General features: G+C 42.0%; 1 protein-coding gene across 1 annotated transcript in view; it reads left to right on the forward strand.

The window, feature by feature from the left end:
* The first annotated feature begins 4,345 nt into the window (after nucleotides 1-4,345).
* CLVS2 (clavesin 2) overlaps nucleotides 4,346-16,651 on the forward strand; it is a 59,244-nt gene continuing 46,938 nt past the window's right edge. Inside the window, exons 1-2 of the mRNA XM_071548995.1 lie at nucleotides 4,346-5,565; nucleotides 15,815-15,989. Coding sequence (XP_071405096.1) covers nucleotides 5,177-5,565; nucleotides 15,815-15,989 — 564 coding nt within the window. The 5' untranslated portion in view covers nucleotides 4,346-5,176. The remainder of the gene's footprint in view (nucleotides 5,566-15,814; nucleotides 15,990-16,651) is intronic.

Here is a 16,651-nt window from a genome sequence, read left to right on the forward strand (position 1 = left end):
GATTTGAAGCCACACACTGCCCAGGTTACTTCCATTTAAGACTTTTAAGTTTGTTCACCAAACTTTTGAAAAGCCTTTTGTTCGTTATTATCTTGAATTCATGACTGGACCATTAATCTTTAATTTAATGAGAAAATAAGACATTTTGGCAAAAGATTTTACAGGGATAACATGCAACCAAGGCAGAAGTATTTCACTAAAACACCCACCACAAATCAATCAATACTCCAGCTTAGTAAAACACAAGTCATTGGTTTTAAGTTACCCACAAGAGCAAGAAAAGAGCAAAGAAATAAAAGAGATTAAGAATAAAGAAAGAAGGAAGAAAGAGAGAGGAGAGAAAATAGTTACAGCCAAGAGTCACATGTTGGCAAGTTCCAGGAGAGAAGGCCAAACCAAAAATGGAGGGTCTGTGCACTTCTTTTATATGGTTTGGCTACTGTGGCCACTCCCTCCAGACAGGTTATGCGGGCCAATGACCACTCAGTGTCCCCCTGGCTACAGTGAGGGATGCCATAGTCAATCAGAGGCTCCAGCAGTGTGGTGTGGGCAGGTTATTGACAGTGCAGCCACGTGGCTCCCCTGCCATGTACACTCTGTGGGCTCAGCCATGTTGGCTGCAGGTCTTACCATGTACTTTCCACCTCTGTCATGTGCCTGCAGGCCCCATTATGTGCCCTTCACCCTCCCACCCAGAGAAGATGGTTGATCCAACACAATTATACAGCAATCCAGTGTGATATGAATCCATCTCTCATGAGGTGATTTTGACAAAGTGTTATTTAGCACTTTTCTAAAGCTTCAAGGACATACTTAAGTATATGTACCCACGAAAACAATGCCGAAGAAGAAAGGATGGAAGCATATATATTCCTAGTTACACGTACTTTCAAACATATTTCTCAGCTCTTTAGCTATATCACAGCTACAAAAGACAAAGTGTCTTGGAAATTTGATCCTATATGTAGAACTGTCCTGAAGGAATACGCAGAGCAGGATGCTGAGGACAACACTAAGTCAAAGAAAACAGCAAAAGCTGTCTACGGTCTTAAACCACTTCAGAGAAAGTCAGGTATCAACATAGTTACTTTCTTATCCACCAACAGTATTTTTTAAATTTTATTTTGTATTTCTTTTGTATTTCTGTATCCTGGTTTCATTCCTTAATACACTGGTGTATTGCTGATTTTAAACAATTTAATTCAGAAGGTGAATTAAGATCTCTGATACCAACACTTACAAAAACACCTTTGTGGCTTATTTGTGCTTTATTTTGATTTCAAATCAGCTGTCTAATTGTAGTGCTTACAGAATTGCAGGGCACTTCGATTTTAATTGTATCAAGTTCAGGTAAAAAGTGACTATAAAAGCATCAAAGGAAAATAATAGTTTCCAAGTGCAAGTGAAAAGATGCTAAGATTTACATAAAGGATTTAGTCAGACACCCCTGCTGTTTTATAGAAGGAAAGGTGCATGTGCACAATAAATAAATTACACTGTGCCATCAGTATATTGCATCTAACTGCATTAGCGGCTCCATATATCCCCTTGTGACTTACGTGAGGTAACATTGGAAAGCACACATTTCTTCATTATACTCTTTAAATGGTTTGACAAATCTGCTTATAGACATCAGAAAGAGTTTTTTATTGCTCCTACCAAGAAATTTATATTTAAACCAAATTTTTCATGTGTTTACATGCAAGATCTCAAAATATTGAAAAAAATATTATTGCCATAATAAGACCCATCCATGACTTAGGCAGAACAAGATCAATATCTTAATTCTTTCACCTACTCTGCCTTCAGGCTGCCTTGCCACGAGCACTTTTCATAGTGTCTACCTTCTAAATCTCAGTTCAGGAAAGAGCTGTGTAAACCACACCCTTCCACCTCCATACTACCTTCCATGAGGGCATTTTGATCTACATTTCAACAATTAATTGTTGAAATAATTTTCCTGAAATGCTATTCACATTTGGTGAATCTCATTTTAATGTGGCAAAGTAGTGGTCAGAAATTGTTAATTAGATCAATTTTTATGAGACCAAACTTTACTTTAAAAAAGACGTATATAGAAATTGAATGTTTTTGATGAAGTTAGTTAATATATTTGGCTTCCAGATTTTTTATTCTCTCCTACATTCTTTTCCCTGTGTCTTTTTGTGCCTTTAAAAAAAATTATTATTGTTTTAAAAAGGGTAAGGAGAATGGCTTAAATATGATCAAAAATGGGGAAAACCAAAAATAGAACAATAATGAAAGTTTTCAAGTAATATCAATCTATTTTATTGGGGGCTTTTTTGTTTGTTTAATTAAGAATCTTTAGAAATAGCCTTTTCTGCCAAAATTGTTAGCATTTTTATTTTGGCCAGCTCACCTCTTTTCTCTGTTCAGTACATCTATGCTGGAATAAATGCAAAAATCTAATATATGTGTTATATTTCCAGTTGCAAAAGAAAAATAAACCAAATTATGGATTGTGTTCCTAGGGGTCGTAGACAAGATATATTACGAACTTGATTTTGCAAGACACTGAATGCCTGCAGCTCGCCTTGCACGGGGTGAATTTAAGGCAGTTGTCACATGACCTTCTCTTTTATTAGCTTAGTTGCAATGGAAAAGGCAAAGCAGTAGCATCAGAAGTGGCAAATGATGTCAGGAAAAGTCTGGCAGTTGGCTCCATAGGAGTCTCTGCTGAGGAATATAGAAATAATGTAGAGGAAGATAGAAAGAGCAAAAGGTAATAAAGATTGCAGAAAAATAGAATAATAATATTAGTAATAGTAATAATACCACAAACTATTTCTGGAGCAATAACTGCTCCAAGATAAAGGTATACACATAGATGAATCATATCTACATAAGGGAGCTAATTTAAATGTGTTTTATCAGACAAACAGAAATATGCCTTTCTAGATAGTGATTCAGTATTTAAGTAGACAGTATATCCTTCTCTCGTGTGAGACATCTCAAACTACATTGGGAAATTCAGATGAAATAGAGCTGGGATATGACAACTGGGCTCTATTAGACTGGTCCTTCCAACAGTTTCTGCCTTAAACTAGGCCACTGGAAATCTGGTCCCAGCTCGAGAAGGACCGCAGTTTCTCTCTGCTTTTCCAGCCCCCCACACTGCAGACATTTTGAGATCAGACAGCTATGAAGAAATAGGTAAAAACTTGTCCCTTAGCTGGCACATCTGATGAAGAGCTGCAAAACTCTACAAAACCCAGTAAAAATATAAACCCCCCCTCTCTTTAGCACTCAGAAGAACAGCGATTTTGCCACCACTGCTGCTTACTGCATAGACTTGTGCTCAGAACTTGCTTATTGCAGAGGGCTTCCTCCTGCTGCCAAGGTCACCTGTTTCCTCTGGTGATGGTCTGCAGAAAATGTAGGGTGTCATTTAATTGTTTCTAGGAGTACCATTATTTGTTGAGAAGCCATACTACGCTTCATGCTGGTGTATTCCCAATATATACTCCCTGTATGCATCAATGATCTCAGTGCCTTTTCAATAATTCAGCCTGTGTGCTTTGGCTATGTCATCTTGGGAAAGGAGCCCAATGCAGCACCACAGAGTTGCACTTCCCATAGGAAGGAGGTGGAGGTAGGTGTTACAGGCTTTCCCATGTTTGCCTTATCTTTTGTGCAAGCATCATTTTCACAGGTGTATTTGCATTGGGAAGGTCCAGTTCCACAGACAAAGGTCAAATGCTCTTCAGTGGAAACTTCCTGAAAGCAGATTGCAGCATCAAACTTTCCTGCATGAAAAAGACCTCTTTCCTCGCTGGCATATTCAATACACAGAAGTAAGATATTTTTGCCCTTTGCAATGCAATGCAACTTAAGATATGATGCCTCCCAGATGAGGCCACAAAAGACAGTTGCTTTATTTTATTCCCAGATATTTCAGCTCACAATGTTTCATGTTAGGAAATCCAGTCACAAGATTTCTCAGAACGCCATCGCTTGACAAACACCACCTCGCTACTGTCACGACACCGAGAGCTACACGGGCGCTTGGCCCGACTCTCACGGGATGCTCCGCGGGGGCTCACGCGTGGCCCCACTGACCCCGTAGCCCCGCGGCCACCGCCCCGCTCGGGGAAACCACCACATTCCTGCGCGCCCACCGGCCTGGTGGCACAGCGACCCCTCCTCCGTCGCGGGGAGCCCCCGCCCGGGGCGCTGCGCTGTGCGGGGCCGAGCGGAGCGCGGCCGCCTCCGGTGCCTCCGCATCGCAGGGTTGGGGGCGGTCTCGCTGCGCGCCGCGGCGGGTGCGCGCCGCGGCGGGAGAGGGTGCGCGCCTTTGTGTGCGCGCACAAGGCGGGGCCGCGCAGCAGGCAACCCCGCGCCGGCTGGTGCCGTCTGGGAGCCGGGGCGTGGAGCAGAGGAGGGCGCGGAAGCCGGGTGGGACGAGCATCCTCCAGGCCGAAGCTGCGGTTGTCTCTCCGGGCTCTGCGCCGGCGAGCGGGAGGCGCTTCGGTACCGGTACCGGCGAAGTACCTGCGGATCGGCTTTCCTCCTCCTCGCTGGCTTTATTTAGTTTAGCAGTGGTGGTGTGATTTGTTTTTTTTTTTTCTTCTTAACCCTCCCTCAAATCCAGGGAGATGCTTCTGAACGGGGGTGAGCGCTGATCTTACGTAAATGGTACTGCTCCGAGGAGGGCATCCCCACTGCGAGCCCCGGGCCAGGGGAGCGTCCCCGGGTGCCTCTCGCCCTGCCTAGTGACCGGGCTCCTCTCCGCCGCTGCAGCCCCGCCTGAGATCTGCACCGGCACCGGCGGAGGCGGGCGTTGAGCAGCAGCCGGCAGCTCGCAGCTCCGTCCCCGGCGAGTTTCGGCGCCTCCGCGGACCGGCTGCGGGGATGATGCGGCGCGTCGGACCCCGCGGCGGGGAGGGCGCTATGTCGGAGAGGTAACGCGCCTCCGCCAACAGCCCGGGGGCAGTGTCGGTGCCAGCCCCTGCCGGGACCCGGCTGCCTGGGAGCCGCTCGCATCTCAGCGGCCGGACTGGCAGCGGCGGCGGGGCCGGGAAGCGGAGGGGCGAGGCCCGGCGGGGCGGGGGAGCGGCGACCGGCCGTGCCGGGGCACCCCACCTCTGGGGGCCAAGCGCCCGGGAGGCTGAGGAGCGCAGGCAGCAGAGCCGGGGAGGAGGAGGAGGGCAGCGCCATGACTCATTTGCAGGCAGGTCTCTCCCCGGAGACTCTGGAGAAAGCCCGACTGGAGCTGAACGAGAACCCCGACACCCTGCACCAGGACATCCAAGAGGTGCGGGACATGGTCATCACTCGGCCGGACATCGGCTTCCTCCGCACCGACGATGCCTTCATCCTGCGGTTCCTGCGGGCCAGGAAGTTTCAGCACTTCGAGGCTTTTCGCCTCCTGGCCCAGTACTTTGAATATCGCCAGCAGAACCTGGACATGTTCAAGAGCTTCAAGGCCACAGACCCGGGCATCAAGCAGGCGCTGAAGGATGGTTTCCCCGGTGGGCTGGCCAACCTGGACCACTACGGGAGGAAGATCCTCGTCCTTTTTGCAGCCAACTGGGACCAGAGCAGGTAAAAGCAAGAGCCACCCGCCTGGCTTAACCCCATCTCCCGCCGGGTAGTGCGTGGGAAAGCCGTGTCGGAACACAGCGAGAGAGAGTGGGGAGCAAGGACACACCCGGCACTGCCCACAGGGGGCTGGGCAGCAGCCTGCAAGGCAGAGAGGGAGAAGAAAGAAGAAATGTATCTTGTGGCTTAGGGCCTTTTTAACCAGCTCATCCTTTGGGGTATGAATTTTGGAAAGGAAGTATAAATTGCTCGGGTACTCTTCTAAGCTGTCTGACAGGAGGTTTACACCCTTCTGCCTCCCCTCAGTTGAAGAGAGCTGGCATGGTATATGATTTGCTTATTCCCCAGACAAAGGCTGGTTGCACTCTCTGGGCTGTTCTTTCTGCTTCAGCACTCACAGAGTTGCTCAGGTGCCACAGGAGAAAGTGGGAGATGCTGTATGTAAAACAGAAGTATCCATCATGAGCTGAAAAGTTTGCCTGTGCAGGAGGCTGAGGCTCTAAATCCTTTCCCTCAGCTAAAGAAAGCTCTTCCTGAGCCTCCTGGAAATGCCAGGATGGAAGTTGCTTGTAACTGCTTCATTTTCCACTCATGCTGCTTCAAGTGTCAATTCTCTGCATAATAAGATCCAAGCACACAAACCTTTGGTAGCAAATTAAAGGATACTAGTGCAATCCCTAGAACAGTTTCTGATCCTTTTTAGGAATATCCTATCCTGAAGATGACTTAGTAGGCTGACCCAAGAGCTGTTTCCCATCAAGGCCCTTTTTAGCAGTCCTCTTGATACTATGTAACGCTGTTTGTTTATTCTAAATACCTTCTTGCATGTCATGGTCAGTTTCTTCTGCGGTCTAAAATTCTGTGTGCAAAAATTGCTTGATGTTAGAGTGAGGTCTCTAAAACCTGCTCCCGTGAGTACTGAATTGTTTCCCTCAGATCCCATCCTGAGGGCAGGTTTGGGATTTGAAGCACTTAGTGAAAAAAATTAAAATCTTGCTAGTTACCATCTTCTGTGCAGTCAACATAGTGCTGAGTGCTCAGTGCGGGTTACCTAAGCTCAGCTATTTTGAAACATGGAGAGGACACAAGCAGCGGGCAGTGTGGATAGAAAGAACCAAATTTGGGGGATAGGTGTGCTTAAGCTTGCTCTTTAGGTGTTTAGTTGTCATCTTGCAGGCTATGTGAATAGCCATTGCAGGGGGCATTCCCACAGCTCCCTGCACCTGTTGGTGATACAGCTAGGGACAGGTCTCTGCCCAGAGGGCTGCTGGTCCACCTTGTCTTTCCTCCTCTCCAAACATGGCAGCCGTATCCACACTGCCTATGGGGGGAATTCCTGGCCCTTGGTAACCCACAAATCAAGTCCAGTGACTAGGAGAAAGCTCTTTGGCACAAATCAAAACTGCCCACAGCCAGGCCAACAACTAGAAAATGTGGATGAACATACACAGAGCAGAGGCCAGCATCTATTTTCTGCTTCGCTTTTCTAGCAGATGGAGCAAAAACACCGAGTGAAGAACAGTGGTGATAAGGCTAAGGACTTGCTGAGTGGGCTTTGTTTCCCACATAAGAACTTTTCTTGTTTCCCATATAAGGATCAGGTCAACATTTAATTTTAAAAACAACTCCACAAACTCTTAAAAATCCCTGAGGAAAGATTTGGTAAAGAAACAGATGCTTAGGGCTTTTATCAAGTCATACAACTGTGATGACAAGTTCCTTTGTTAAAGGTAGTGTGGCCTACTGTATACCATTGTTTCTTATTAACAAAAAAAATCCTAAACCTTTATGTGACATTTGTCTTGTCATCACTTGCCTTGATCATAGTCAAAAGAACACCAAGAATTCAAGTGCAGAGATAAAGTAGAATTTAAAATAATAATTGGCCTGCAAAAAGAATAGGTTTATTTTCTTGATGTTGGATGTGCTGATATTTAAAGTACATGACATCAGCTGACACAGCAATAAATGTATTGTGAATTTTTCATGAAGTATCATTGGCACAATTAATGTTATACTATGGCAACGAAGTGGCTGGAATACATCAGACTACTTAATGGCCATGTTTCCAGTTGGGTGCCAATTGCTTTTCAGCACTGCATGCCCGCGGCATGTCTCTCTTCCAGAGCAAGGAATTTGTTTTCAGATAGACCACCCAGACAAAGCAGAGAGAACTGAAGCCCAGCTGTGGGGAGTGGCTTGCTCCGAGGCACATGACAAGTCAGTGACACATCTGGGAATGGAGCTAGGTCATTTTCTTTTCTAATTAATTTAGTGTCTTCCATTATCTGATGTTCAGTGGCTGAACCTGAGGAGCACTGTGTGTGGAACTTAAAGTAGGGCTGCTGTGCAACATGTCTCAAGCTTATGCCTTAATTCACTTGAGGTCTTGCAGAACATAACACAGTGTTTCTCTTACAGCAACAATGGGAGGATTACTTATTGAAACCTGTCTTGTTAGGCCCTCTTTGTATGCTTCATAAACTAAGTTAATAGGGCATGGCACATTTATCATATGTGTGTGGCTTATTATTGTCAGGATGTGACAATTAGAAATAAAAAGTTCCAATTAGTTATTTAAATGAATAGCAGACATCCTACAGATGATTTATATAGCACTGGCAGCCTATGATTTACATAGTTTCAATTAGAAAGAAAAGTGTGAGAGGCAAAAAATTCCTATGGTAAAACAAGCCTGTGTACTAGATGTTAAATCATTACATTAAAGCAGGGCCTGAAAACTACCAGATGTCCTACCATCTGAACAACCAAATCAGACATGTATTTAAAACAAACAAACAAAAAAAAGGCAAGGTGAACGATAATCTGCTGAGTAGCCTAGCAGCTTTGCAATGGGACCCAGCCTAACTCTCCACTCTGTCTGTACTATAGGGAAAATGAAGATGGGTGGCATTCCTGCAAGGAAGCTGGATAGCACACTGGGAGGGATCAGCCTTCACTGTTAGCTTCCAGATTATTGATTCATAACTACATTTGGCTTGTAGGGGTCTATGCCCATTTGAAGACTCCCCTTTTGTTCTTAATGTCTCCAGCTGGTGAAGTTTTTTTTGAGTTAATGGTCCGATTAACTTCAACTCTCAGGTAGAAGGAGTCTGTTGTCATGCATGGTCTTCTGTATGTTTTGTGGCACCTGTACACACATTCCCCAGGAAAATTAGTCCATTTTGATGCTACCTATTTGAAATCTTTCCAGTATCAATTATCTCAGTATTTTTCCTAGAAAGTGCATTCGAAGAGTGCAACAATACCTAGTTCTTGGCAGTGTCACAGTGACCCAGTCAGCTCACACCATCCTCAGTGAATATGGAAATCCTCTGCACTCGTTACTATTGGTTCTGCTGTTGCATCAGATAATTTACAGCAGGGCAAAGATGGAGTCCACTGGATTGCTTTTAAAACCAGGTTTTCATGTGCAGAAGTCCTAGAAAAGTTTCCTCCTGTTAAATGAAAGTTTAAGTTCTGTAGCTATTAGGAGGCCAGTCTGCTCCTCAATTCACAGTAAAACACAGGCTAGTTGGCAAGGTATTTTTCAAGCTCTGATGGAGGCAGTGCAACAAAATAAATGGGAATGCTAACAATAGTAACATATAAACAGTAACAAAATACCTGTTTAGAGGAGTCAGTTTTGTTTGGAAGTTACACCTTTCAAATTATAATTATTAATTAGTTCAAACTGTAATTTTTTCTACAGTTGCTCCTGTTGACTGATGCAGTCTTACTGTTTCCTAGTTTTCCACTAGGTATCTGTATAATATGCCTATTATCACTTATATTTAGACTGTAGGTGTTTTGGCTATGGACCTTTTCATCAATGCAAATGTAAAATTTAGATCAGCCAAATCTGTGGCTGTGGCTGTTAGGCACTGGGCTAACATAAAGTTTAATGAATGGTATTAAATCTGAATCTAAAAGCTAATCCGGTAAAATATTTGAAGCAATTTCTAATTTTCTATGCATTTTTATAGCACTGGTGATCCTTTTTGTTTTTAAAAATAGGGTTCCCAGGGCATGCTGTCACTATTTAAGCAGAATAGCTGTAAGAGAACTTTTGATCACCCATATTTTCAGCATTCAAATCTGTACCCAGACTGACAAATCAAGATGTGAGGCATAATTTCTAGGTACTCATTTGTGTGTTTTGAGGGCTCTTGATTTGCTGAAATTTTAAAAATATTAAGCCAGAGCAGTAGGTTAGAAATGGGATGGTGGCTCAGAGATTTGACCAGCTTTTTATTTTAAACTGCAGTGGCACAAGAACTATTTGACAGAAACCTTTTTTTGTCCAAATTGTGATAAGCTTAAAATATAGACTATGTTTTCGGACCTTCAAGAGACACATGACTCAAATTCAAGCAAAGACTCTCTGTTTAGCTGTTCTAGTTAACAGTTCACATCCTGAGAGGCAGATTCATGCCATTCAGTTTTAATTCTCAAAATAATTTAAAATTTCTTTCTATCATGAAGAAGATGACAAATAGCAAAAAAGATAGTAGGGCAACTCTGCTGAATCAGATTATCTGTTACTCAGTGCAAAAGTGAATTGACTGGAACCAGAATCTGGTTAAACAGATGATATGGTTGATGCCAGTCATCATAAAGAACATAAAGTATTGAAAACAGCTGACACAGCTGAATTTGACATGAGACGTTTGTACCCTGCATTCTCCCTGTCTCTCCTCTTTATGTTGGGCTGGTGGAGACCACAGTGGGTGCACAGAAGATGCATAGACCACACAGATGAAAGATTAAGGTGAAAGACCATAGTGAAGTACTTTGATAGCAGTGTCTGGCACTGTTTTCCCCAGAAATCCCTGGAAATACTTTGAATCTGTTTGTGTCTCCCAAAAAATTCTGAAATAACTTTTATTTTCTGTAAAGGGGAAATCACTGCCACTGTTAAATTACAAATTAATTGTTTGAGCTCTTCTGTACTTGACAAATAAAGACCCCAGTGAGGCATTTCCTTAGAAAGTTCTGTCACTGTTGTGGTAGAAATGGTAGCCATCCTGAAACATTTGAAAGAATCACTGTCAGTATGGCTATTAACTTGTCAAGCCTTCCCAGGCTTCATTGTTTTAAAGTCAACCTGAGTGAAAAACTTCAAGGGGTAGCAGAGTGTGTCTTGCACACCAGTCCCTACTTCACTTGAACTTGAGCTGGAACTCACATAAAGAAGGAACAGCAAGAGTGTGTTATATATGTGATATCATATTTCCAGTATTTGTTATTCACATGAATAACTGGGATAAAAACATGTCTAAGTTGTCCATCAAATTAAGCATGGTTCTATAAATAGAGGGCATGAAATATATTTAAATTAACTATGAGTTCCTGATTATCCTAGCAATTAGTAATACCCTACTAACTGCAGTGTGTCCCATAAGAGTCTGTTTAAACAAGTGAATGCAACTGGATTTAGCCATAAATAAATAAGGATTTATTTCTTCACTGTCTAACTTTGGGCCACTACAGAACATGCGCTGCAGCCAATCAGGCCCAGCACACCCTATACATCTGGGAGCACTGGAGCAGTCGTTGTAAAACTTGGGACAGGGTAAAATGAGTGACTTGCTGTTCACTAAATACACATTGTTATTTAATGCAGATTGGTAAGAATAAAACAATACCATCTTTCTCTCAGACTGTGCACCATAGTTTCTTCAAATTAAAGACTAATATGTAGATTTTTTTTCTTTCAAGGTAGAAAAGCAGTTAAAACTGTCTGGGACGAAATTTATTTCACACTCACTAGCTTACCGTGTTTTTCTCACTTTTGACTGGTCACATTTCTGTATTTATATTGAAAGTCATTTCAGTGTGGAAAAAAGTTTCAGCAACATGATTCAAAATAGTTTTTCTCAACTACTCTTTCCATAGGATTTTAATTTCCCTAAAGTCTAGCCAAGGGTGGAGTGTATTTTAGGGGAGAGCCTATGCATCGTATTGGTGACACGAACAGTAGCAGCAGTGAGGTGAAATGTTGAACAACGTGGGGATGGAGTGGATTAAAGATGTGTTTTTATGCAAGTACCTGTGTGCTGTGTGAATGCTTCCATGCAGTTTCTGCAATCAGGTTTTCTTTGCTTGGGCTGTTCAGCTGATATTTTCAATTCTCAGCTTGCCATTTGAACCACTTAAGATTCCATCTATTGCCTCAGTTCTACATTTCTGGCTTACCTCAGCATGTGTCCAGAGTAAAACCTGCTTTAAAAATGCCCTAATGGATTTGCCCGTCTTTCTGGTATTCCGTACTGTACTTAAGTAAGGTATTGAAACCAGTCAAGAGTTGCAGTATAGAATGAAGAATAGCTCCTATCTTCAACTAATTGCCCTGAAGGGTATTTGAGGTGGGAAGCTAGATTGTTAGTGACATGTCCCTGTATACTCCTGATGTGGCTTTTTAAACTTTTAAGAGTGCTTCAGATATCTCCCTCTGGCAGGCAGTGTTCTTGCTTTTAGCTAGACCTGTTTTCTTCAGAACTAATGTCTTTTTTTCAGTGAGTAAACAGAAATATTGTCATTGCTGTTGGGGACTGTATTTCTTACACTAAACAAAGCTGCAATAGGAGTTACAGTGATGGTGAATATGCCATAGATATGTGGAGACCCAGCCCCGAGACTATTATTTGCTTTCTGTGATATCTGAAATCCTAGTCCCATTGATGCCTGACAGTTTTCTCATTGACTTGAATAAATTCAAGACATAATTAGTGTTTGTGTTTACATGTATACATCTATGTATTTGTAACTTAGGTATACTTAAAAAAAAAACCAAACATTTTATGACCAGTCTTAGAGACATGATTGGCCTCATAAACAAAGAATCTTTATGTCTGATGCACCAGATTTCTAGCTGTCCTGTGCCACTATGAAGCTGCTAATCCAAGGTATGCGATGTCTTCTTGAACTCCTTAGGGGGAACATTTGAGATGTACATCAGGACCTTGGAACCTTTCTTCCTGGACTGGTTCTTGTAGCAGCATTCTGTTTTGTGGAGCTTTTCTCCTGGAGAATGATATCTTTTGAATGAGGCAGCATAAATGCCAAGTAGAGTTGAGACTAATTTTAGGATTTAAAGATTTCTAATGTCTGTTTCTTTTATGAGTTCTGATTGAAGACCTTCCGTGGATCGAGTCGTTAGCTGCTCTTTCAGTGTCTCACCCAATGTAATTTTCTTCTCAGTTCAGCATTTCCTCTGGGGAGGCCTCTTACAGGATGCAACTCCATCTAATTTCATGAAGCGTTAAAAAAAGAGGATTTCTGAGACTTCCATCACCTTGTCGAAGTAGCCAGGGGTTTAAAGGCAGTTGGCTACACTCTAAACCCAGCCCCAAACCCAAACATGATGCTTTAAACCTCCTTCCCTCAGGCTGTGTGTTTTAATCCTGATGCTGACAGTTATACAAAGTGCATGTCATACAGGGGATTTTTAGTACTCATGTTGATTAGGTGCCCTCCATTCTCCATTCACCAGTGTTATGTTGGATAGGTGGACTGGTCTGCAGATGCTCTAGGCAAGCTAAGGCCTTTTATTGCCACTACAACCATCTGTAGTTTTCATGCTGCCAAACACTCCCTACATGTCCCATTACACATGTGCAAACTAGTTGGGGAAAGAGTCGATAAGAATTATTTCAGATTGCTCTTTGCACTGTGTCGCTGTGGGTGTTTGTTGGCTTATTCAGAGGTTTTTGCAGTGATAGTGGCATTTTCCCCAGCAGCTGGGCTTGAGGAAGCAGCTATGCCTGGGGAGAAGTGGAACGTCAGCCATGCTGTGCCTGAGTTCTTGACCCTCCTATGCCAGCCCCTGTGCCCATGTGTAGATTTGCTCAGGGCAGGCAGAGTGCTCCAGGTGTGTGCACTGTGCCTACTGCAAAAACTGACCCAACAGTTCTTTGATGATCAAATTTTACTAACAGTTTTAAAGATTTTTTTTGAAACTGGTTTTAAGGTAAGTCCTTTTTTATCCATGGAGGAAATTCCATTTACAGACGTGGTCCTTATTTTTTCTTTTTTCTTTTTTTTTTTCTTCCAAAAGGAAGTAGAGAATTTTAATGTTTTTAATGATTTCTATAGGGAAATTGCGGACAATTTTTCTTGTGCTGTTTCTTCCCTTACTTGAAAAATCCCATGAACTAAAGAGAGGGAGAATTCTAAACTTCGAATAAACCGTAGATCTCAGAAAAGTAAAGTCTTAAAAAAAAGTTAATTATCAGAAAAGTGCAAAGGAGAGGAATGAATATGAAAAAGTTTATCCCAGTCAATTAAATGAAATTCAAAACAAAATGAGGGTCTCCAAAATGAAGACAAGAATTTTGTAAAACAGTGTTTCCCCTAATGTTTTCATGAGAAAAACACTTTCTTTTGTCCCAACATTGAGTCCTTTTTCAGTCCCTTTCCTATGAATCCATAGTTGGGAAGTTCACTGAGTTTTAGTTGGCTTAAAAAAACAGAGGTGGAAAGATGCGAGGAATCAGCTACAACAGATTAATTTAATTTGTTTTATTTCCTTTTGTAGATACTTTCAAAATACAGTTATGCCCACAATGGAACAGTGTACTCATTGCATTAAAGCAAGTAGAATTCAGTATAATTTAATGTAATTTCTGAGTAGGCACACATGCTCTTTGCTACATATTCAGTATGCAGTTTGAGAAAGAATTCTCTGGGGACTCAAAATTTTGAAAATGTCTGTTTGATGCCATCATGAGAGACATTTAAAGGGCCTTATTAAAAATATCTGCACAAACACTGAAGATTTAATTCTCATTTCTGGAATATTTGTTTATCTAATATTTTTCTGGTTTAACTTTCTTATGCCTCATTTGATACTGTGGTGAGACTGGCAAATTTACATCTGTTTTGGTAACTATTTATAAAATCCTAGAATTATAGAATGGTTTGGGTTGAAAGGACCTTAAAGGTCATCAAGTTCCAACCCCCACGCCATGGGCAGGCCTACCTTCCATTAGACCAGATTGCTCAAAGCACCCTCCAGCCTGGCCTTGAACACTTCCAGGGGTGGGGCATCCACAGCATCTCTGGGCAACCTGTTCCAGTGTCTTACCACATTCACAGTAAAGAATCTAATCTAGACCTACTCTCTTTCTGCTTAAATCCATTTCCCCTTATTCTATCACTACATGCTCTTTACTTACAAAACAGTTGCTCAGAGGGAATAAGGAATCAAAAGTTAACTTACTACTTTGATATATTTTAAAAAAGCCCAGATAATTCTGGTGTTTCACCTTATTTTAAAAAATCCAATAAGGTAAACTGCCAGTTGATTAATTAGTCTATTATATGGCACTCTAAAGATGACATTGCTTGTATATATTTAAGCTATTCAGCAACTCTATTAGTTGCTTTATCTTCCAAAAAGAAAGATTACACTCAGCAGTGCTTGGCAATATAGAGTTATGTCTTCTTTTATAAAGCCATTGATCTAAGAAAAGTTAATGTTCATATAAGTAAAACATATTGTAGATGGCATCTTTGTAAACTCAAGTTTAACATAGACAGTTCTAGGACTGATGAATACCGCATTCCAAACTTACTCATGAGACCTCAGAATCTGAATAAACAAAGTACTCAGCACCCTAGAGAGACAGTTAAGTGACTCTTAAAATGTTGCTGATACCCTTAGCCAGAAACACCTCAAAACCCTTGTGTATGTTACTTTCTGCTTCCAAGATCCTTGGGAAATCAGTCAATTGTGGATTTAAGATAAAACATTTCAGAGAGAGAGGGAAAATGTGGAAATCCCATTTTTTTTTAGCTTATAATTTTGTAAGAGATGTTACTTCATTGCATTGGAAAAATATAGGAAGAATCTAGGGTCTAGGCTTCTGGTATTAGACTGAGGTTTTGGTGTAATTATGATTTTAGAAAAATAAAATTTGCATAGAAATGCTTGTACAGACATAATAAAATGTAAAGATACTAAAGCAGCTTGGGAGACTACAGAGAAGTTCAAAATTTGCTTTTGATGTTTTACATTCCTGTAGTTTGTTCTGGCTGACTGATGGTCTAGATGTACATAACCCTGCTCCAGAAGATGAGCTCTGCTAACTGAGCTCTTGGGGCTTTCCTAGCTTTATATACCAATGACTTCAGAGAATACGTTTGTCCTCCTTTGATTTAAACTTTGGCAAAGGGAGAATGCTCAGAATGTCTCCACCTCTGGGGTTGTTGCTCCTTTCCTAACTGAATCTCCGCTTCACATTCTCAGGTACACACTGGTGGATATTTTGCGCGCTATACTTCTTTCTTTAGAAGCCATGATAGAAGACCCCGAGCTTCAAGTGAATGGATTTGTTTTGATTATAGACTGGAGCAACTTCACCTTCAAGCAGGCCTCCAAGCTCACACCAAGCATGCTTAGATTAGCCATAGAGGGCCTTCAGGTAACATTCTTCTTTTCTTTCATTCCTGATTCTTCTCTTTCATTTTGCAATTCATTACAAATCTAGGTGGCTAAAAATACCTTAAAAAACCCACAAAATCCAAGAACTTCTGAATAGCAAGGCTATTAACACCTTAAAATACGGCTGAACAGGCAAGCTACTGTGGCACAAGGTAAAGCATGAACTCAGTCAGCTAGGTGCAGTAACTGCTGATGTGTAGGCTTCCTCTTTGCTATAAAAAAGAGGTAACTTTTTGGTCTTTCTTCCAAAGTGGCTGGCTTCCCATAAATTCAGACAGTAGCTTCTGCAGCAGCAAGTTAGAAGTAATCAGTCTATCTTGTAATTATGCACAGGGCTAACGAAATGAGGGTTGCTGCTGCTACGCCAGCTTGTTCTTTTTCTTTGATTTCTTTGGAGACAGGCTCTACATAATTTGTCAAGAAAAATGTGAGGCCCTGTGATTAGACAGTTATCTGGGACTATTTATTTACTCAAAGTTCAACATGTGCTTGGCTCTTTTTCTGGGTCAAGATTAATCTGAGCAGCAGCTTCTGGGACTGAGTATACAGTGATTTAAATTTCTTTCAGCTCATTGCAAATGCACTTTACATGGCACAGGCACATTGGTGGAAAGGATACTACATAACTCTTGTCTGTCTCCT

Source organism: Pithys albifrons, chromosome 2 (genome assembly GCF_047495875.1).
Source record: "Pithys albifrons albifrons isolate INPA30051 chromosome 2, PitAlb_v1, whole genome shotgun sequence".
In the NCBI taxonomy this organism is placed as follows: Eukaryota; Metazoa; Chordata; class Aves; order Passeriformes; family Thamnophilidae; genus Pithys; species Pithys albifrons.